This window comes from Protopterus annectens, chromosome 5.part0, assembly GCF_019279795.1.
Source record: "Protopterus annectens isolate FY-2018-M chromosome 5.part0, PAN1.0, whole genome shotgun sequence".
NCBI classification, from domain to species: Eukaryota; Metazoa; Chordata; order Ceratodontiformes; family Protopteridae; genus Protopterus; species Protopterus annectens.
The window spans coordinates 96,521,834-96,544,558 of NC_056735.1; the positions used below are offsets into that span (position 1 = coordinate 96,521,834).

The 22,725-nt window shown below is 35.0% G+C and overlaps 1 protein-coding gene across 1 annotated transcript in view; it reads right to left on the reverse strand.

Moving 5' to 3' along the window:
• Positions 1-22,725, reverse strand: part of LOC122802503 (multidrug resistance-associated protein 1-like) — a 1,262,326-nt gene that overhangs the window by 770,184 nt on the left and 469,417 nt on the right. The window contains exon 8 of the mRNA XM_044072155.1: positions 2,907-3,044. Within this exon, the coding sequence (XP_043928090.1) occupies positions 2,907-3,044 (138 nt within the window). The remainder of the gene's footprint in view (positions 1-2,906; positions 3,045-22,725) is intronic.

Sequence of the window (22,725 nt, forward strand, 5' to 3'; positions counted from 1 at the left end):
GAGCTGTATTTTGCTCTTTCCCGTCTTACAATGCCTTTTCTCTCAGTTTAGCCATTTTCACCATTTATCGTTCTACCATAATAAGTCCTGTTTTACCCTTTGTATTCTACTATATTGCTCCTGAAACTGGTCCGAATGGATCTGTACTCTATGCCAGTAAACTAGTTAAACTAAACAAGTAAATCGTATGCAAACATGAACATGTTCCAAAACAAAAATAGCTGACAAGTAATGATCTCTCATACTTCGTCTGAGCACCAAAAGGACTAGATTTTCTTACCCTACAGATGACATTCTACTAGTGTTTCAGTGCTGTGGACACACACAAATCTTTCCATCCATGGTGGTATTCTCCCAGCTCAAGCCACAACAGGAGTAGTGGCTTATGGTTTAACAGTGAAATATGAGCAGTGTTTAAGATATCTGAGATCATATAAGGTAACAGGACATATCAGGAAGGGGATACAAGTCATAGTAGACCTTAAAACATAAGTCAATACAAGAATTACCAGAAATGAACATGAATCAATAATAGGGAAAACTGGGTCAAGGTATGACTTACCAGGAAAGAGATACAGGTCAACGACAGACTTAGTGAAATGAGGACATCACAGGTCAATGACAGACTTAGTGAAATGAGGACCTCACTCAAAGCAGGAGTTAAGAAAAAGAGACATGGATCAGTAAAACATTTACAGAACGCGATACAGGTTATGCTATGAGTTAACAGGAAGGTGACACCATCAGGGGACACACATGGCACGACGGGGACAAACATCAGGGCAGGATTTACCAGGAAGGGGACACAGGTCAGTAACACACATGGCAGGACGGGGACAAACATCAGGGCAGGATTTACCAGGAAGGGGACACAGGTCAGTAACACACATGGCAGGACGGGGACAAACATCAGGGCAGGATTTACCAGGAAGGGGACACAGGTCAGTAACACACATGGCAGGACGGGGACAAACATCAGGGCAGGATTTACCAGGAAGGGGACACAGGTCAGTAACACACATGGCAGGACGGGGACAAACATCAGGGCAGGATTTACCAGGAAGGGGACACAGGTCAGTAACACACATGGCAGGACGGGGACAAACATCAGGGCAGGATTTACCAGGAAGGGGACACAGGTCAGTAACACACATGGCAGGACGGGGACAAACATCAGGGCAGGATTTACCAGGAAGGGGACACAGGTCAGTAACATACATGGCAGGACGGGGACAAACATCAGGGCAGGATTTACCAGGAAGGGGACACAGGTCAGTAACACACATGGCAGGACGGGGACAAACATCAGGGCAGGATTTACCAGGAAGGGGACACAGGTCAGTAACACACATGGCAGGACGGGGACAAACATCAGGGCAGGATTTATCAGGAAGCAGACACAGGTCAATATTAGGACCTCCCAGGAAGGAGACACAGATCAAAATATGGCTTCTTTGTATGACAAAGCAGATATCATTAGTAAGGAAACAAGAAGACAGACCATCAAGGTAACTTATCAGGAAGGGAACAAAGATCAGGACAATACTTAGAATAAGGAGGCAGGGGTAAAGGTAGAACTTACTGTAGGTATCAGGGCAAGATGAAAAAGTAAAGGGACACCGGCCAGGGTAAGACTCAACACAAAGGTCAGCACAGGATTTACCAGTAAGAGGACAAAAGCAACAGAATTCAAAAGAAAAGATAGATAAGGGCAGGACTAGAAAGCACTCCACAGGTCAGTGATGTGAATTATCAAGAAAGAGCAAGGCTAAGGGGAGTGCTTACCAGAAGGAGACATACAGCAAGATAGGGCCAACCACACTAGTCAGTACATAGTTTATCAGTAAGAAAATATAGGACAGCAAAAGTACTCACTAGGATGGAGACCCACGTAAGGGCAGGACTTGACTATGCAAGTTATAGCAAGAATTACAAGGAAAAGGGACACAAACCAGTAACAGGACTGGTCAAGAAGGGGATAAGTAAAGGATACAGGTCACAACAGGAGTTTGTAGCAAGGGGAAACAAGCTGGAACAGAACTTTCCAACAAAGGGATAAAAACCAGGCCAGAAGCTACCAAGGAAAGGATACAAATCAGCAACTGGACTTAACAGAAAATATATAGAAAAAGGCAACAGGTTACGACTGGGCTTAACAGTAACGGGAAGCAAGCCAGGACAGGATTCACAATGAAGAGGACACAAGAAAGGGTAGGATTTATCATGTAGGTGAGGGCACAGATTACCAGGTCCTGACAAGACTTACCAGGAAGAGGAAGAGGACAGAGGTCAATACAGGAACCCAGGTCAACTAGGAAGGGAACACAGGTCACTGCAGAGTCCAGGTCCTGACAAAACTAATCAAGAAGGGTACACGGGTCAGAACAGAACCAGGACCAGAAAACACTTACCAGGAAGGGAACACAAGTCACTGCAGAGTCCAGGTCCTGACAAAACTAATCAAGAAGGGAACACAGGTCAGAACAGAACCAGGACCAGAAAACACTTACCAGGAAGGGAACACAAGTCACTGCAGAGTCCAGGTCCTGACAAAACTAATCAAGAAGGGTACACAGGTCAGAACAGAACCAGGACCAGAAAACACTTACCAGGAAGGGAACACAAGTCACTGCAGAGTCCAGGTCCTGACAAAACTAATCAAGAAGGGTACACAGGTCAGAACAGAACCAGGACCAGAAAACACTTACCAGGAAGGGAACACAGGTCACTGCAGAGTCCAGGTCCTGACAAAACTAATCAAGAAGGGTACACGGGTCAGAACAGAACCAAGACCAAAAAACACTTACCAGGAAGGGAACACAAGTCACTGCAGAGTCCAGGTCCTGACAAAACTAATCAAGAAGGGTACACAGGTCAGAACAGAACCAGGACCAGAAAACACTTACCAGGAAGGGAACACAGGTCAGGGTCAGCATGGAGAATGCTGAGAGGTAGCCAGAGGATTTCAACACATCTATCTCCTTTTCCCGGATCTCCAGTACCTTACTTTGAAATGAAGGCTCCCAGGCATAAAGCTTGAGAATCTAGACAAAAACCATCAGAAAGAGAGGAAAACAACAACTTAGGCAAAACATATGTCAAGAATTCATTTTTGTAAGTACAATATTACCAGACTTTCACAAACAGCTGACACTGCAAAAACACCTGCAGACTCAAGATCATAAATTAGTTAAATCAAAAGGATCATAAAATAAAAATGAGAATTATGCACACAAGTTCTTCAGAAATGCAGTATTTTAGTTTGATTGTTTTATTTCACTTCTTCCAAAAACAAGATCAGTCTCAAGCAGCCGGTAACTTTACCGGCTGCTTCACCTGGGATGGTCCATCCTTACCTCTGCATTCTTTGCTGAAATTGTTACTCAGATCCAAATTGAGTTTGCACAACAATGGCTGTAGAAAGTTGTTCCGACATTTGGTGAGGTGCTACATTATGAATTCTGTTATCTTAGTGTGGGTTTTGCAGATTGTACAGCTATGGTGCAGGTTTGTGTGGCAGAGATATAAGAACTATGAGAACATTCACTGTGTCATCCAGAAGCAGTCATCCACCATATGCACACCTAGCTTCTGCTACGCCCTCTGGTTTTGATTGCCCAAATGGTATTAGTCAAAAAAGAGCTACAAGGTATACAGTGCAGTACAGCTGTGTAAGTAAACTTACCGTAACAGTGGATGTTGTAAAACAGCACTCTTGCAGTAACCTAAACCATTACCCCCTGTCACCAACCAGCTTTTCAAACTTTAAGGGTGCCCTTCATGCACTCTGTCAGGAGCTCAGACAGAGCACCATATATACAGACAGGGTGCCAAAAACAATAGAGCTTTGGTGTCTCAAGAAGGGAGGCACAGCTCTGAAATGAAAACTTCTAGGAAATGTAACACAATTGTAACTATAAGGGTACATGCATCAGCATCCTGGTAAAGAAGGGGGCTGCAATGACAGATACTGCAACAGTGACCTACAAGAACATCTACTGTTAAGTTACTTGCGTTAACTTACACAACTACATTCATCATTAGATCACTGTTGCAGCAGCCCCAGATATGAGAAATTCACCATACATTAGAAACTAAGGAAGGAAGAAATAAATTAAGAATCCGGGGGGGGGGGGGGGTGGGCTGGAGAATGGTCCCAGCAAAGACTGTTCTGGACCTGGAAAAAGAACCCATTTTATAATGTTTTGTAAAAGAATGTGCAGAGGCCCAAGTTGCTGCATCTAAAATACTTGTAGAGTTCACCCCTTTCCAGAAATCCACCAAAGACTTCAAAGCCAGGTGGAGCCTAGATGGCACAGAGTTAACAGCTTCTTCTCCGAGCTCTACAGTTTATTAAAATTATTGACAGGAAAAACTATTAACTCACCATTATTTTGTAACCTGTCATTTTACTAAGTACTTTTTCTACAATTTTGGAAAGTTTGGTACTTTTTTGGAAGTAAATTACCTGTCAAAATACTTAAGGGAAGATTTTTTCTTAACTCAATGAAGGATGAGCAACTCAAAGAATAACCACACTGACTCTGCTATTAAGAAATAACTGCTTCAGGTAACATCAACATTGCAAGACCTAACCATTAAAATAGATTTCAACAAAATTTACAAGAAGTTAAAGAGAATAGTCTAAAACAAATATAGTTAATGATTTATTTCAGCAGCTTCAAACTAAAGTCTCAGACATTGAGAATGTTGTATCTGACACTGATACTAGACAAAGAAAATGAAACTGTTATCAACAGAAAGAAATCAAACTTCCTGGTTGGTGGAGAAACTAGAGTTGGAGAACATAAAAAGAAGCAATAATATAAACATTTTTGGTTTGCCAGAGAAAGCAGAGGGTGATAACATGATCTCCTTTCTGTCAGCATGGACACCTAAGGTACTTAACCTACAAGGAAGCTTCTCTTATTGAACAGAAAGAGCCCAGAGGTCCATTGAGAAACCAAACAATATCAATGCATCATCGAAGCAAAGATCATTTATAGTCAAATGTCTACCCTAGTTAGACAAAGAACTGGTTCTAAAAACTGCTTGGTCGAAGGCTCCAATAAGATATAAACATTTAATCATCAGGTTTGATAATGACTATTCATCCAAGACCATATAAATAAGAAAGAAGAAATGGCCATTAATAAAACACCTTAAACAGAATAACATCAAAGCACAACTTATCTTTCCTGCAAAGATAAACCTTCAGCTATCCACTGGCACTCAGATTTTTTCTTCTATAGAAGATGCTATTTCTTTTATCAAGAGTAATAACATAATTTCCTTTTCAGATGATATGGACTGGCTACCTTCCACCTCTAAAAGATCATCAGAGAAAGATGCTTGATCACATGTAAAGAAAAAAACAAAAATAGAGGTTTCCAAATTCACATCTTCTAAAAATATGTCATTATCACCATTATTTACCTTTCAGTATTTTTAAAGTAAAAAAAAAAAATCTTTTTATTGTTTCCTATTATCATATCACTATCATACCACGTAAACTTTTTAATCTCATGGTGAAATCTTATGATCTCATGATGACATCTTGTTGAATGTAAGTATTTGTTGCATACAGAACTGCTTACTTCCTTTTTTCCGTGTGTGCGTGTGTGTGTGTGTGTGTGTGTGTATGTGTGCGTGTGTGTGCGTGTGCGTGTGTGTGTGTGTGTGTGTGTGTGTGTGTGTGTGTGTGTTTGTGTGTGTGTGTGTGTGTGTTTGTGTGTGTGTTTGTGTGTGTGTGTGCGTGTGTGTGTGTGCGTGTGTGTGTGTGAGTGTGTGTGCATGCGTTTGTTCTTTTCCTTTTGTTCTATGGCACTTAATGTTATATAATTGTACACTGGGCATCCTGACCTGTTTTCTCAAAGCCTAAACTAAATAGAACACCACTATTGCTTCTATTTTATCTTTTTATAGATGGTTGCAGCCCTTCATGTCTTTTAGGGTGTCCTCTTTGATGTCTATCGTTTGTTTGATGGGTTTTTATATGGTAACAGAAAGTGAGAATGAATGCTTATGGTTCATTTGACTTGGATCCTTTTTGCTTCCTTGAATACTTTGTTTATGGTTGAGGCAAAAAAGGAGGGTCTGTAAAAGAAAAAGACATAGACCGTGTCTACAGATTGGGCTGATGTACTCAGGTAAAATAGGTTGAGATAGCATTGATGTTTGTGTGTTTGACTGAGAGGGACTATCATTTATGATACAGTTTGGTGTTAGCTCTGTGTCATACTTTTGCATGTCTGGATTACATTGTTGGCATGATAAGGCAACTGAATGACGGGGTGGGGAGCTGTTTGACAAGAGCTGCTTACATGGTGATGAGCTTCGATTTTTTTTTTTTTTCTATCCTCTTAGTTTTTTTTTGTTTTTGTTTACATCCTGATTTCTTGTGAGCTATTTGTAGATGTTTTGTGTCATTTTTAAGTTTGGGCTGTGAATACTTTATACAGACTCGTACTGTTTTGCTGTAGGAGAACCTTGTTTCAGAGCTTGGAGATTGGTGCTGCACTGTTTTGTGATTTATATCAACTTCTGAGATTACTGTTAAATGTGAGCTTCTCTCTCTTGGCTCAAGAATGCATGAATGTCCCACCCAACTGGTATCAGTTGCTGCAGTGGATCTTTATAAAGTAATTAGAATGTACTATGGGATGTTACTTATTAGTCTTTAAGTCTTGACTAGTCCCTAGATGTTTATAAACATTAAATGAAACTACAATAATCTTTTTTTGCAGGTGCTGAAGTTGAATCTCCCTTTCAGTATATAAAAATAAGCAATGGCACTTTGGAAGAGTAATATGATAAATGAACTGCGAGAGGTAGAATATACTCTTATAGTATCAGACTATATAGGAAAGCAGAATATAGTATCTAGAAGCTTGAGACGTGTGTCATTTTCTATATAAATACATAAATATTAAAAGATTTCCTAGGTTCTTCACTGTTTTAAAAAGTTTGATATTAACCCTATGATTCCCGTGTCTTCTTTAATATAAACTACTGTAGTCCCTTTACATTTTTGTAGCTGTTATATGCTATGTGGTTCCTCCTTCCATCCTGATTGTTTGATAACTTTTTGAAATTGGTTAGACACTCTGCTCCAGGCTAATAGATGTCAACTGAAATGACATAATGAATAGAAGTAACTTAGGAAAGGAGGGGGGGTGAGAAATGAGAAGGGACTTCTAAAATTGTTTTTTGCATTACTATCAGATCCAGTATCTAATGGAGTATTATGGTCATCTTGTAAACATTTTTAAACTGTTAAGAGTTTACAAAGTGTAATTATATCAATGCCTTTTTAAGGGTCACTGAAAATCATTTTCATATAGTAAACATCTTAGTAGATGTTTACAAAGGCTGAGTCCAATTAAATATTAAGGTAATCAGAAAATGTTTGTCCACTGAGTCTGCACGCTAACTTTTTGCCTAGTAAACTGTGTAGTAAAGAGTGCAGTTTTGGTAGACTAGATCAAAAGTCTTCTTATCATCTTTCCGTTTGAAGAAATAAGCTGAGAGACTTCACTGCTATTTACTGAGCAGAAAAGTATTTAGGTTCATAGGTTAGTACTAGGCTAACTGTCCTTGTGAGTCATTTTAAGTCTAGCCAATTATCTCTTGTGAGACTCAAACCCTGCACTTTGTGTTTGTAAGGCAAACACCTTAACTATGAGGCTACCCCTCTCAACCCCACTTAATGGAGTCTTAAGTGATGTCTAAATGCTGTGATATGCCTTAGAATATGGAGCATGGAGATCTGGATATCCCAAAATATATAGCAGGAGTTGAATCATGGTAGATTTCCATTTTTTTGTCTGCTACCTTGATTCTATACTGGATCCAGCTCTAATCCACTTTGTTATAATACTGTTTACTAGCGATGGAATATAGAGGTTTAGTTTTTTTTACAGTACATAAGGGTGACATCAACACATTAATAACAATGCTTCTCTTTAGAAACAAAATAATCAATTATATTGCTGTTTTGAGTTTGACCACCTGAGGGCAGTCTATTCTCAGTTAAGTTTTCTTTCCTTTAAAAGCTTACTTGCAGAACTCAATGATTAAACATTAAATTGTTTGAATGGAACTATATTTTATAACATAGTGCGTATTCACACCACATTCAATGTAGACTTGCTAATACATTTTCATAATATCATTCAGTAAAATGAAAAGGGGGAGGGAAAAGGAGAAGCAAGGAGAAAAAAAAGAAAGGCAGTATAAACAAAAGTGTAAAATGGGTGAAAGGCGGTATAAACAAAAGTGTAAAATGGGTGAAAGGCGGTATAAACAAAAGTGCAAACTGGGTGAAAGGCGATATAAACAAAAGTGTAAAATGGGTGAAAGGCGGTATAAACAAAAGCGTAAAATGGGAGAAAGGCGGTATAAACAAAAGTGTAAATTGGGTGAAAGGTGGTATAAATAAAAGTGTAAAATGGGTGAAAGGCAGTATAAACAAAAGTGTAAAATGGGTGAAAGGCGGTATAAACAAAAGTGTAAAATGGGTGAAAGGCAGTATAAACAAAAGTGTAAAATGGGGAAAAGGCGATATAAACAAAAGTGCAAAATGGGTGAAACGCGGTATAAACAAAAGTGTAAAATGGGTGAAAGGCGGTATAAACAAAAGTGTAAAATGGGAGAAAGGCGGTATAAACAAAAGTGTAAATTGGGTGAAAGATGGTATAAATAAAAGTGTAAAATGGGTGATAGGCGGTATAAACAAAAGCGTAAAATGGGTGAAAGGCGGTATAAACAAAAGTGTAAATTGGGTGAAAGGTGGTATAAACAAAAGTGTAAAATGGGTGAAAGGCGGTATAAACAAAAGTGTAAAATGGGTGAAAGGCGGTATAAACAAAAGTGTAAAATGGGTGAAAGGTGAAAGGCGGTATAAACAAAAGTGTAAAATGGGTGAAAGGTGGTACAAACAAAAGTGTAAAATGGGTGAAAGGCGGTTTAAACAAATAAACAAAAGCGTAAAATGGGTGAAAGGCGGTATAAACAAATGTGTAAATTGGGTGAAAGGTGGTATAAATAAAAGTGTAAAATGGGTGAAAGGCGGTATAAACAAAAGCATAAAATGGGAGAAAGGCGGTATAAACAAAAGTGTAAATTGGGTGAAAGGTGGTATAAACAAAAGTGTAAAATGGGTGAAAGGCGGTATAAACAAAAGTGTAAAATGGGTGAAGGGTGAAAGGTGAAAGGCGGTATTAACAAAAGTGTAAGATGGGTGAAAGGCAGTATAAACAAAAGTGTAAAATGGGTGAAAGGCGGTATAAACAAAAGCGTAAAATGGGTGAAAGGCGGTATAAACAAATGTGTAAATTGGGTGAAAGGTGGTATAAATAAAAGTGTAAAATGGGTGAAAGGCGGTATAAACAAAAGCGGAAAATGGGAGAAAGGCGGTATAAACAAAAGTGTAAATTGGGTGAAAGGTGGTATAAACAAAAGTGTAAAATGGGAAAAAGGCGGTATAAACAAAAGTGTAAATTGGGTGAAAGGTGGTATAAATAAAAGTGTAAAATGGGTGACAGGAGGTATAAACAAAAGCGTAAAATGGGTGAAAGGTGGTATAAACAAAAGTGTAAATTGGGTGAAAGGTGGTATAAACAAAAGTGTAAAATGGGTGAAAGGCGGTATAAACAAAAGTGTAAAATGGGTGAAAGGTGAAAGGCGGTATAAACAAAAGTGTAAAATGGGTGAAAGGCGGTATAAACAAAAGTGTAAAATGGGTGAAAGGCGGTATAAACAAAAGTGTAAAATGGGTGAAAGGTGAAAGGCGGTATAAACAAAAGTGTAAAATGGGTGAAAAGCGGCATAAACAAAAGTGTAAAATGGGTGAAAGGTGGCATAAACAAAAGCGTAAAATGGGTGAAAGGCAGTATAAACAAATGTGTAAATTGGGTGAAAGTTGGTATAAACAAAAGCGTAAAAATGGGAGAAAGGCGGTATAAACAAAAGTGTAAATTGGGTGAAAGATGGTATAAACAAAAGTGTAAATTGGGTGAAAGGCGGTATAAACAAAAGTGTAAAATGGGTGAAAGGTGAAAGGCGGTATAAACAAAAGTGTAAAATGGGTGAAAGGCAATATAAACAAAAGTGTAAAATGGGTGAAAGGCGGTATAAACAAAAGCGTAAAATGGGTGAAAGGCGGTATAAACAAAAGTGTAAATTGGGTGAAAGGTGGTATAAATAAAAGTGTAAAATGGGTGAAAGGCGGTATAAACAAAAGTGTAAAATGGGAGAAAGGCGGTATAAACAAAAGTGTAAAATGGGTGAAAGGCACTATAAACAAAAGTGTAAAATGGGTTGAATATTCTTTGTATTATTTGAAAGGCATACAAGGGCTCTATTTTTCCCTGAGCATTTTGACATACAAAATTACATTCTCTCAGTTCAAACAACTGTTATACTTTCTGGAATCATGAGTGTTGCATTTGAAATATAAAACCCAAATTGCTTTTAGGAAGGAACTTTTATTGGCAACATTCATAAGATTCTGCACTAACTGACAAACTATAAATATTTGTCTTTGTAGCATCTTGTAAACATACTTCTTTGATAAATGCTTAGGGTTCACATATGTGTACATAGTGCACTTCTTTATAGATCTATGGCATTTTATGAAGTTATCTGTTGTGTTTTTGTTGTGAAATTGGTAGATAAACATGAAAATCGTGACAATATAAAAGATTGGAACACAGAAGGGGGAGGAGGAAGGGAATAGGGAAGGAAGAAATGAAAGAATAAAGAAGGAAAGCTGCTGGTAGAAAGAGGTCAGACGTTAATTTACTTATATTATCGAATATAAACAGAGGTCAGATATTAATCGATTTATATTATCGAATATGAACAGAGGTCAGACTTTAATCTACTTATATTATTGAATATGAACAGAGGTCAGATGTTAATCGATTTATATTATCGAATATGAACAGAGGTCAGACATTAAACTATTTATATTATTGAATATAAACAGAGGTCAGATGTTAACCTACTTATATTATCGAATATGAACAGAGGTCAGATGTTAATCGATTTATATTATTGAATATGAACAGAGGTCAAACATTAATCTACTTATATTATTGAATATGAACAGAGGTCAGATGTTAATCGATTTATATTATTGAATATGAACAGAGGTCAGACGTTAATATATTTATATTATCGAATATGAACAAAGGTCAGATGTTAATCTACTTATATTATCGAATATGAACAGAGGTCAGATGTTACTCTATTTATATTATCGAATATGAATAGAGGTCAGATGTTAATCTATTTATATTATGAAATATGAACAGAGGTCAGATGTTAATCTATTTATATTATCGAATATGAATAGAGGTCAGATGTTAATCTATTTATATTATCTAATATGAACACAGGTCAGATGTTAATCTACTTATATTATCGAATATGAGCAATCAGATGTTAATCTATTTATATTATTGAATATGAACAGAGGTCAGATGTTAATCTACTTATATTATCGAATATGAACAGAGGTCAGATGCTAATCTATTTATATTGTTGAATATGAACATAGGTCAGACGTTAATTTACTTATATTATCGAATATGAACAGAGGTCAGATGTTATTCGATTTATATTATCGAATATGAACAGAGGTGAGACTTTAATCTACTTATATTATTGAATATGAACAGAGGTCAGATGTTAATCGATTTATATTATCGAATATGAACAGAGGTCAGACATTAATCTATTTATATTATTGAATATAAACAAAGGTCAGATGTTACTTTACTTATATTATCGAATATGAATAGAGGTCAGACGTTAATCTACTTATATTATCGAATATGAACAGAGGTCAGATGTTAATCTATTTATATTATCGAATATGAACAGAGGTCAGACGTTAATCTACTTATATTATAGAATATAAACAGAGGTCAGATGTTAATCTACTTATATTACCGAATATGAACAGAGGTCAGATGTTTATTTATATTATCGAATATGAACAGAGATCAGATGTTAATCTACTTATATTATCGAATATGACCAGAGGTTAGATGTTAATCTATTTATATTACTGAATATGAACAGAGGTCAGATGTTAATTTACTTATATTATCGAATATGAACAGAGGTCAGACGTTAATCTATATTATCGAATATGAACAGAGGTCAGACGTTAATCTATTTATATTATCGAATATAAACAGAGGTCAGATGTTAATCTATTTATATTATCGAATATGAACAGAGGTCAGATGTTAATCTACTTATATTATCGAATATGAACAGTGGTCAGATGTTAATCTATTTATATTATCGAATATGAACAGAGGTCAGATGTTAATCTACTTATATTATCGAATATGAACAGAGGTCAGATGTTAATCTATTTAATTATCGAATATGAACAGAGGTCAGATGTTAATCTATTTATATTATCAAAATTGAATGTTTAGTTTTACAGATGCATTTTTATGTTCAAGATTTTCGCTTTCTGCTTTCAGACCTAAAGGATACAATAGTGGAATCATAGAAAGAGACCCAAAGCAGTTTATGTATCTTGTATACTGACCTTATAATGTTATAATAATTACTTAAATGTGCTGAAACTTAATGGAGTTAACAGCTTAGTTCTTAGCATCTCAAGTAATTTAAATCAACCCTGTTCCCCATTTGATTTCTTGAGTCTACTGATGACGTGATTGAAGTTCACAGGTTCACACCTAAACACTAGGATAACATCCATCACTACTACTGCATACATAATGCTAATTATTTCACTTATTTGATCATCTTCATATCTATAGTAGAGCTTGAAAAGGGAGAGAAGAGGAAGAGAAGAAGGAAAAGGGAAGGAAATACATTTTTTATTATGATTGAAAAGGAAAGGAATATTTTTTTCTATAATTGAGAATTGAGGACACATCAAAACAGATATCTACATTACACTAAGGGACCTCTACAAATGGCAAGCTTTTGAAATCTAAATAAGTACATACTAAAACATGAAAAGTGATGACAAAATATTGGGATAATGTGACCCTATTACTCATTTAGATGAACATATTTGTTTCCTTTTTAAGAAGAATTGTTTGATACTTTAATGTTCTTTATTAATGCTTTTTATTCATTTTACTAGACATTTTGATACCTTATTTTGTTCTGAGTGGCAACTTCAATACAAGAGCTATTAATACTTTCAAATGCAATATATACCTCACTTATAAGTAAAGGAATATATATACTGATATTTCTCTAAGCTGAAAGCTTTGCTTACGGCTGCTAGCTTTTGTTTCTTTCTTTTTATTTCCAAGAAAGGATCTGTTCCCTCTATATTTTCCTTATATTGTATTTAATTAGTAAGCAGTTAGATAAAACTGATACAGGATTCAAATAAACGTGTTGGTGACCCGACACAATCAATGTGATTACACATGAAGAAGATAAGAATAGTTTTAGTTTTGAAAATGCATACAGACCTTTATCATCATTTTTTTACTTCTTTTTTCTCCTTCAGAGCTAATTATACTTACAATTGAAATGCTACTAAAATTCCCATAGTATTTATATATTACTGCATAGCTCTCCTAACACATTATAAGGAATACATTTTAAAGTATCTATGTGCTGAGAGAGGGTTAGTTCTGAGAAACAGTTTTCTCAGAGGTGGGCTAGGAATAATAATCATTCCACATACAGGATTTTTAAGTAAATGATTATTTTGCTTTATTAATGTTGGAGTTTTTTTTCTTTTGCTTGGGACCTTAATCTGCATAAACAAGCTAATTACAAGATTACATTAATCTTAATAAATCATTTAATTCTCTAAAATATGGAAATTAACTTATTATCTTTAAATGTTAATGGATGAAATAATCCTAAAAGAGGGTTAATTTACAAAAATATTTAGAACTTAATAAACCTCATGTTTTATGTCTTCAGGAAACTCATTTTTCACAAGAAACAGGCACTCGGTTTTGGAATTTCAATAAGTACATAACTATCTCCCTCTTCTTTAAAACTGAAAATTTTAAAGAAAAAGGAGATTGAAATGCCCCAAATCTTGCTCAAACATGAAGATAAATAGGGTTTATTTGCACTGGTTACTATAAAATATGATGACAGGATTTGGACTTTGGTAAATTTATACTAGTTTCCTGGAATGGTAGTTAGGAAAAAAACAACCTGAATTTTATAATAAACTATAAAGGTAACTTAATGCTAGACAGCTATTTTAATTGTATTTTAGATGATACTGAATCTAACTTAAGCAGAAAATTCAAATTACTTCCTATAGCAAAATCTCTCATAGAATGGAAAAATACTTTTAACATAAAAGATGCATTTAACTTCAAAGATAAAAATTCTTTAAATTTAACTCATTATTCTTTTAATTATGGTATACAAACAAGAATTGATGCGTTGTTAGTATATTAAAGTTAGTTAGATGTAATGTTTTGAGAAAACAATGACACAATGTCCTTTCTCAGATCACAATGCTTTAGTCTTAAAAGTAGAAATCATTTTTAAAAACCTCACTTTTGTTAATAGAATTACATCATATATAACCAAAATGAATGACTATAAAAGGTGGTTGTGAGAAGAGATAGACATTTTTTTTATTATTTAACAAAAACCCCAATTCTACTCAAATAATGACTTAAGGCTCATTCAAAGTATATATATTTATGGAAAAACAAATTCATGGTACAAATATAAACTAAGAGAGTGGAACAAAGAATTGCTATAAATACAATTAAAATGAAAAGAAAACAAAAAGAAAAGGATATTGTCTGGCCAGAATAAAGATGAGATAAGAAAGTTAAGCAACAAATATAATTAAATCTTATTTCATAAAACTGAGATAGCTCTAAAAAAACTCAAGATAGTGTCCTATTCAAGATCTCCTAGACATATAAGAAATATAACCAAAATAATTAAGTTTCAAGCAAGCAATAATATTTAAAAAATGAAAAATCCTGTCACAAATAAACTAAACTCAGATACTGGTGACATTTTAGAGAATTTCAGAAATCACTAAACACTCATAAATAAACCGGCTATGAATAGTGAGGAAAATGTATTAGATAATATTGATTCCACTTTAATTAAAAAGATCTCTCATTTGAAAAAAAATATTTATTAAAACGTATTTCTTTACAGGAAATTATTCAAAAAATAAAAGATGTCAAGCCTAGTAAATATCTTGGAACTGGATGGAATATTACCTGAATTATACACTGTAAATTATTTCCTCAAAAATAATTTTACATAATGCTTTTTTCAAAAGTACAAGATATAGATCAAATCCCTCCTTCGTGGAAATACTCAGTAATTACCCCAGTCTTACAAAAAAGGAAGGACCTTCAAAATGTTCTTATTGACCTCTTTGCTTCATGTACACTACAAACTGTTCATGTCGATCTTAGCTGAGAGAATGAAAGAAAGCTTACCAACAATAACTGGCTTAGATCAGTCGGGATTTATTTACAAAAAACAAACTACTGATGATATTAAAAGATTAATTACACTTATAAATGTGATGAAAAATAGAGAAATTGAATCTGTTTATCAGTCTAAATACTGAGAAAGCATTTGATTATGTACATTGGAATTACTTATTTAAAGTATTACAATTATTTGATTTTTTTCTCCTGATTTCATTAAATTGCTAAAGAATATATATATATTACTAACAAAGCATATGTAAAATTAGGTCCATATACTTCTACTTTTAAAAATGTAAACAAAGGAACTAAAAGTTATCCCCTCTTCCCCGTATTATTCAATTTGGCTATTGAAATATTTGCCATCCTAATTAATTCAAATACTAAACTCCTAAGTTTAGAATTTAACAATGACTATAACTCCAAATTAATGTTATTTGCTGGCAATATTCTTCTAACAATTAAAAATACTCCAGAAACATTAGAAGAGCTAAGTAAAATAATAGATAATTTTCAAAGATTGTCAAATCTACATTTTAATAGTTTGAAATTAAAACATATCTTTATTAATAAAAAAAAACACTTTAAAGGAAAATATTTAACTTCTAGGTGAAGAATCTAAAACTATATTATACTTAGATATCCACTGCTGTAATAATACAGAAGAAACCATAAATTATAACAATGAAAAAATATTACATTCTTTAAGTAATTTCATTATTTCGAACCAGTAAACCAAGAATGAAGAACCACACTAAAGACACAGAGATTCGTATTTAGTTAGCACTTTCGTTTACTCAAAATAAGCAAACTTCATCAGACAAATTTCACAAGATAAAATACATTCCTTAAATAAGCATAAGTTAATTGACATCACCACAAATAATCAATTAAAGAGGTCAGACCTCCATTTAAAGGGCTATGACCAAAAGTTATATATATACACACACGTGGCATACTATAAAATCCTACATAAAGCACAAAAATCAAACTATAACTGCATACATGTAAACATGTATATAAATAAAAATACCCATCCAAATATATAAATATACAAATTCATAAATTAGCATTATCTTTTTAGGGCCCTCATTTTTAAGATACCGCCAATGGAAACAGAATCACAAAGGCCTGGAAAAACAAGGGCATTCAATTTAAGTTGCCACATTAATTCCTTCTCATCCAGCTTCAAGGACACTGGCCCACCCCTATTGTTCTCATACACTTTATCTATAGCAAGGAAAACAAAACTGTGCTCAGGATCGTCTTTAATGTGCCTAGCTAAAGCATTATTTAGATTTGATTTATCGATAGCATACAGATGTTCGTAAATCCTATTCTTAAGAGTTCTCTCCATTTTTCCCACATAAAAAAACCCACATAGGGTGCAAGTATTCAAATACATAACCCCCTTTGAACTGCAGTTAAATTTACCCTTAATGTTATATTTTCTTTCAGATATTGTAAAAGAATTCCTAATATTAATATATTTGCACCACCGGCAAGCTTCACATTTAAACATACCGTTGTGGGGTAGATGTAATTTACGGGTCTCATTCTCCAAAATACATTTAATATTTCTACCTTTTCTAAAGTCCACCTTAGGTAAATCACCCACACATTTTTTGACAATGTTGTCTTCAGTCAAAAAACACCAATTCTTACTAAGAATAGATCTTAACAACGGGGCATCCAAAGAAAATGCAGTAATAAAACTCAATTTCTCAGCCCCTTGATCTAAAGAACCTAGGCCATCTGGTATAATTGTTGAACCAGCATTTTCAGCCATAACATCCCTCAAATTATTCTCACCAATTTCAATATTCAATTCACCAAAATCTAATCCAGAAGCTAGTGAAACATCCATCACATCCTTCTTTAGTAAAGGTTTAAAAATACCATTCAACCTCTTATAGTGAACCTCACAAATCAAATCATCCAATATACCACTAGGGTACCCACTTTTGGTAAACATCTCCCTCAACAAATAACATTCTTCCAAAAACCTTTTTCCAAGGAAACCATTCTAGCCACCAGAGCAAGTTGGCCTTTTACCACCGCCCTTTTCTGAAAATACGGGTGGCAGTTGGAATAAAGAAGAAAGGCGTTAAAATAAGTTGGTTTCCTAAAGATTCTGGAGATAAATCTCCTATTAGGAAGATCTTTGATCAATTCCACATCTAAATATGAAATTTTATCAGTCTGAAATTCCCAGGTAAATTTCAAAAAATTTGTGTAATGTGTTATATTTTGGATAAAAGAGTCAGCTGAAGTTTGATCCCCTTTCCAAAGGATGAATATATCATCCAAAAAATGGGTGGACCAGGCTATGTTCTGCTGGAAAACATCATTCTTAAATAGAAAATGTTTTTCCCAAAAGGCCATATAGATAAGCTCACCACCTTAAATATAAACCCCTATGTCACTAGATGGGTTGCAAACTGGCTCAAGGACAGAACCCACATGGTTAGAATTGCTGGAGCCATGTCAGACTCCAAACCAGTTACAAGTGGCATCCCACAAGGCTCAGTCCTGGGACCTCTCTTGTTCGGTATATATTTCTCGGCGGTACAGGCCAACATGGAAGGACTGTGGCTGACCAAGTTCGCAGATGACTGCAAATTGGGCGCCATAACCAACTCTCCAGCCGACACAAGCATCCTCCAAAGGGGCCTCATAGAAACAGACAACTGGTGCCAGAGCCATGGCCTCAAGCTAAACGCCAAAAAGTGTATAGTCATCCCCTTTGGCAAAAACAAAGTGCCCACAAATTACCACACAGGTGGTAATCCATTAAGTACAGAAGAAGTCATTAGGGACCTGGGGACCCAAGTTGATAGCAATCTCTTATTTGACAACCACGTGGCCAAAGTGGTTAGAAAAACATTTTATATAGCCCACCTAATCATGAAGGGATTCACATCTAGATCAGGGGAGGTCATCGTGCCTCTTTACTCATCCCTCATCAGGCCCATAATTGAGTACAATGCCCCTTTTGGGATGTACCTTACCAGACACCTGCAGCAACTGGAAAAACCCCAAAAGTACCTCACCAAGAGGATCAAAGGGCTCAAACAGATGCCATATGCTGCCCGGTTAAAGAAACTCCAGCTCTACTCAGTGGCATACCGCCTGCTCAGAGGCGATCTGTGCCTGACGTATAAAGCCATGTCCAACCCGGAATTAATGGACATGCTGCACCTCAGAAAATCCAAATCCCATCGAGCTACACGCTCGAGAGACTTGAACCTCAGCACTGAAATAAATAGGACATGCTGGAGGGACAGATTCATAATCCAGAGGCTCCCTTCACTCTGGAATAAAATCCCAGTCCAGGTTAGGCAGAGTCCCACATTGACTCTCTTCAAGAGGAATCTTGATGAGTGGATGGGAGATCGTAGGTTTACCCCGGCTATCACTTCTGTGTCACTGTTAGACAGAGGCACAGTATACTAACCTCAAAAAAAGGCATAGCAAAATTAATTTAAAATGGGTGGCGAAAGCCAAACACACTCTGGCTAGGCTTATAAATGCCCTAGGGCAGATAGCCTAGTATAAACCTATGAACCTATGAACCTATGTGTTGGCAAAAGTGCCCCCAAGGTGAACCCATGGCCACACCCATTTTTTGTAGATAAAATTCTTTATCAAAATATGAAGTAATTATTCTTAAGCACCAATTCTAATAAATAAATAATTAGATCGATGTTAGACCCATCAGTCTGTTTCTCCAACAAAAATTCCCTCACCCAATCACAACCGATGTCCTGTGGTATCACTGTATATAAGTCACGGTCATCAGTTGTAAGAAAATTCATCTCTTCAGTAAAAGGGAAGTTGTTAATACTCTCCAAAAAGGCCCATGAATCCCTACAAATCTGAGATTCATCAATTAATGCCAATTTTAATTTATTGTCAACAAACATTGCACAACCGTATGTGATGGACTGTCTACCATCAACAATGGGATGAAAAGGGGGGGGGTCCCTCAAATCTTTATGAATCTTGGCAGCCCAAAAATTACAGGGGTAATAGGGTAATTGATGCAGAGATAATTATATAAAGCTACATCAACACATCCATCAATAAAGAGATCGTTAATAAACCCCCTTTAATCGTTGATAGGCCCCATTTATCTCATTTCTTGAAACCTTAACATAGGCCTTATTAGTAAGGAGGGTTTTCATTTTATCTTTATAAATGTCTATATTCATAAAAATCAACCCTCCCCCTTATCTGGTTTAATAACCCGTATACCAGCAAAACTCAATTCTTTAAGAGCATCCTTCTCTTTGATAGGTAAATTAAAATTCTGAAATTTATATGGGACTTTGTTGTTAAACAAAGCTCTAATATCATTATCACAAATTTCATTATTTCAATATACATTTCATCTGAAGATAAGTTACATATTAATAAATTGTTTCTGTTTCCAAAAATGTTACATATAACACAATCTCTTGTATTTCCACCAAATAAGAAACAAAATCAACAAATAGAACTTTAAAACTTTTTTATGGTATCTGAACAAATCTATGTTAAATATAAATCATCACTTCAGACCTTGGAATTATGGGAGTTTGAATTTTCCTAATATAGAAACTTATGCAAAAGCGACAATTATAAACATTACTCTTAATTGGTTAGACACAAATTACATATCTAACTAGAAAACTCTACAGCTACAATTATTGAATGCCAATATGCCAATCTCTTTAGACTCAACAAATACCAAATTATATAATCCATCCTGGCTATTTATCTGTAAATATATTCAAATATCTATGAGTACTCCATCCAACTCAACTTACTTAAATTCAATCTTAAACATTTTTAAAAGAATAACACTAACTTAAAATACAGATTTTGTTTTAAATCTCTAATTCCCTTTTCATGAACTAAAACTTTTATGAATAAACTACCTCCTCATATTTTTGTCTCTTGGAATAATAGACATTTTTATTATGGGTACTAATGTTTTGATTGACCTATATGTAAATCTTCTGAAACTATTCACTTTGAATTTAATATAAGCAATAATGAATTAAATTATTTACAAATAATTTTAACATCATACCAAACTAAGTTTTCTATTTTATCTAAATCTGATTTAGTTGAAATTCCAGAATGGATACTGATGCTATTTGAAACTACTTATAAACATTGAGAATTTAATAGTTTAGTTTCATAAATAAATCAAATGCTGGCCAAGGATTATTCAAACTTAAATAAGAATTTGTGGAACTTTTTTACTAAAGAATTTTTTATAGATTTCACAGATCAAAATAAAAATGAACTTCTTTCCTCTATAGAAATACATCTTGGGCCCTTTACTGGAGTATATTTACCTGGAAATATTTACTTAGATCATTTATAACACCTGCTAGAGTTACAAAGATGAAAAAAGAAAATATCTCTGGATATTGGAGATGTAATAAACAAACTAAAGCTAACTGGTCTCATATGTTTTTGACTGTTACACGGTTCAGAATTTCTGGGTTAAAATACAAGACTTTTTAAAGCATTATAGAATGATACATTTGTTTTAACAAAACAGATGTTCTAGGAATAGATAAACAAAAGAAAGACTTTTCTTATTTAACTTGTATTACACTTGCTGTGGCCAGGAAAACTATTACTAGGAAATGGAAATCTTCTTTGGAAATGAAATGTGAACATTTTCTTACTTTCCTAATGAAAATTTCAATCAAAGAAATCAAAGTAAAAGAAGGCAGAATTTATCCAGACTAAGAAATAATCCCTGGAAGAAGGTTTTTGGCCCTCGTGGAATTGTCATTTTCATCTACTTAACTATTTAAACTGTTGTTAGGATTTTTTTTTGTTTGTTTCAATTACTACCTTGTTGGTCTCACACGTTTGTATATATTGTAAACATAGTTTCACTTGTTTTTTACAATTGTGATTCATCATATTTCTGTATTGTATTATGTTCTAAAAGGCTATTTTTTGTAATCTTTATTGTTTCTTTCACAATTTTAATAAAAATATTTTAGAAAAAAAAGAAGACAGCGTCCTGCCTGGAAGTGGCTTATTATGTTGATGGTAACAAAAAGAAACAACACGAGACAACTAACTCGAATTTGTCTGCTGTGACACTGGTTGCCCTTTCCTTTTACCTTCGTAGAAAACAAACAGCTGATCTGCCTTCCTGAAGGTTTTAGTTTTGTCTTCCAGATCTGATCAGGGATGGGGATATTATAGGAATCGTTCAAGTAGATGCAGTGTAAATCAGGATGAGATCAAGAAGATTTTGCCTCCTAGTAGGCTGGTCAACTATCTGAACAAGACGGTTGGCAGTTACCCATCTATTACAAACATCAAATAAATAAATTAATTAATTATGCCTACAAATAGTTGGACTAATCCAAATTTTGTGGAATAGACTTAATAGATATATAGTTGACATTACCTATCAAAATCAATGGCACATTTATTTATGGGTCATTCAGTATGAACATTTAAAAATCATTCCTGGTCCTCAGGGGATGTGGAAAGTAACCTACAGCAAGCTGTGCACTGACACTTTTACCATATTTATTAACATTTTAAGTAAGTTCTGTTTGTGGGTGATAGAGAATCTGTCCGGGTATAACTGGGTCTCCGACAACTACTCATAATCCTCTACAGCTTCCAGCAGGTCTGAATGCACAACAGACACTGAAATGCAATGAACAGGAAGTGCTTTCTCAATAGTGAAACCACGTCTGTATCACACTATGGATATTGGACATTTTCCAGCTATAGAATTTTGAGCTCTGGCAATTTATTGTTAAGACTTCTGGCGATGGTCAGCAACAATGATATTGTCCACACTGGGATTCACTGCAAACCTGTTTATCATGCTGTAATGTCCAGAAGGTGTACTGTACCTAAAGAAGGCACTACGGGACAGCAAGGGTGAAAGGGATTCCTGGCAAAGCAAGTTGGGCTGTTGATCATTTCATTCCACGCTGACACATTCTGGACCCCCTAGATTAACAGCTTCTTCTCTTTGTATCTTGACCTCATTCTGGGTGAGAACAGGATTCCACTCCCAGACTTGAGCCAAAGAAAATCCACTTCACTCAGTACTAATTTAACATTACAGCACATATGCATATATTCAGTATTTTACATACGGCATCACAGTCGTACGGAATACAGGTTTAATGCCTCACAGAATTTGGTCCTCTAGCTTTATCTGTTTATTTACTATTCGGTGAGTGTGCGGATGGACTGGTCCAGAGAACATTTTCAGTTGCAACCTGGGCTCAGT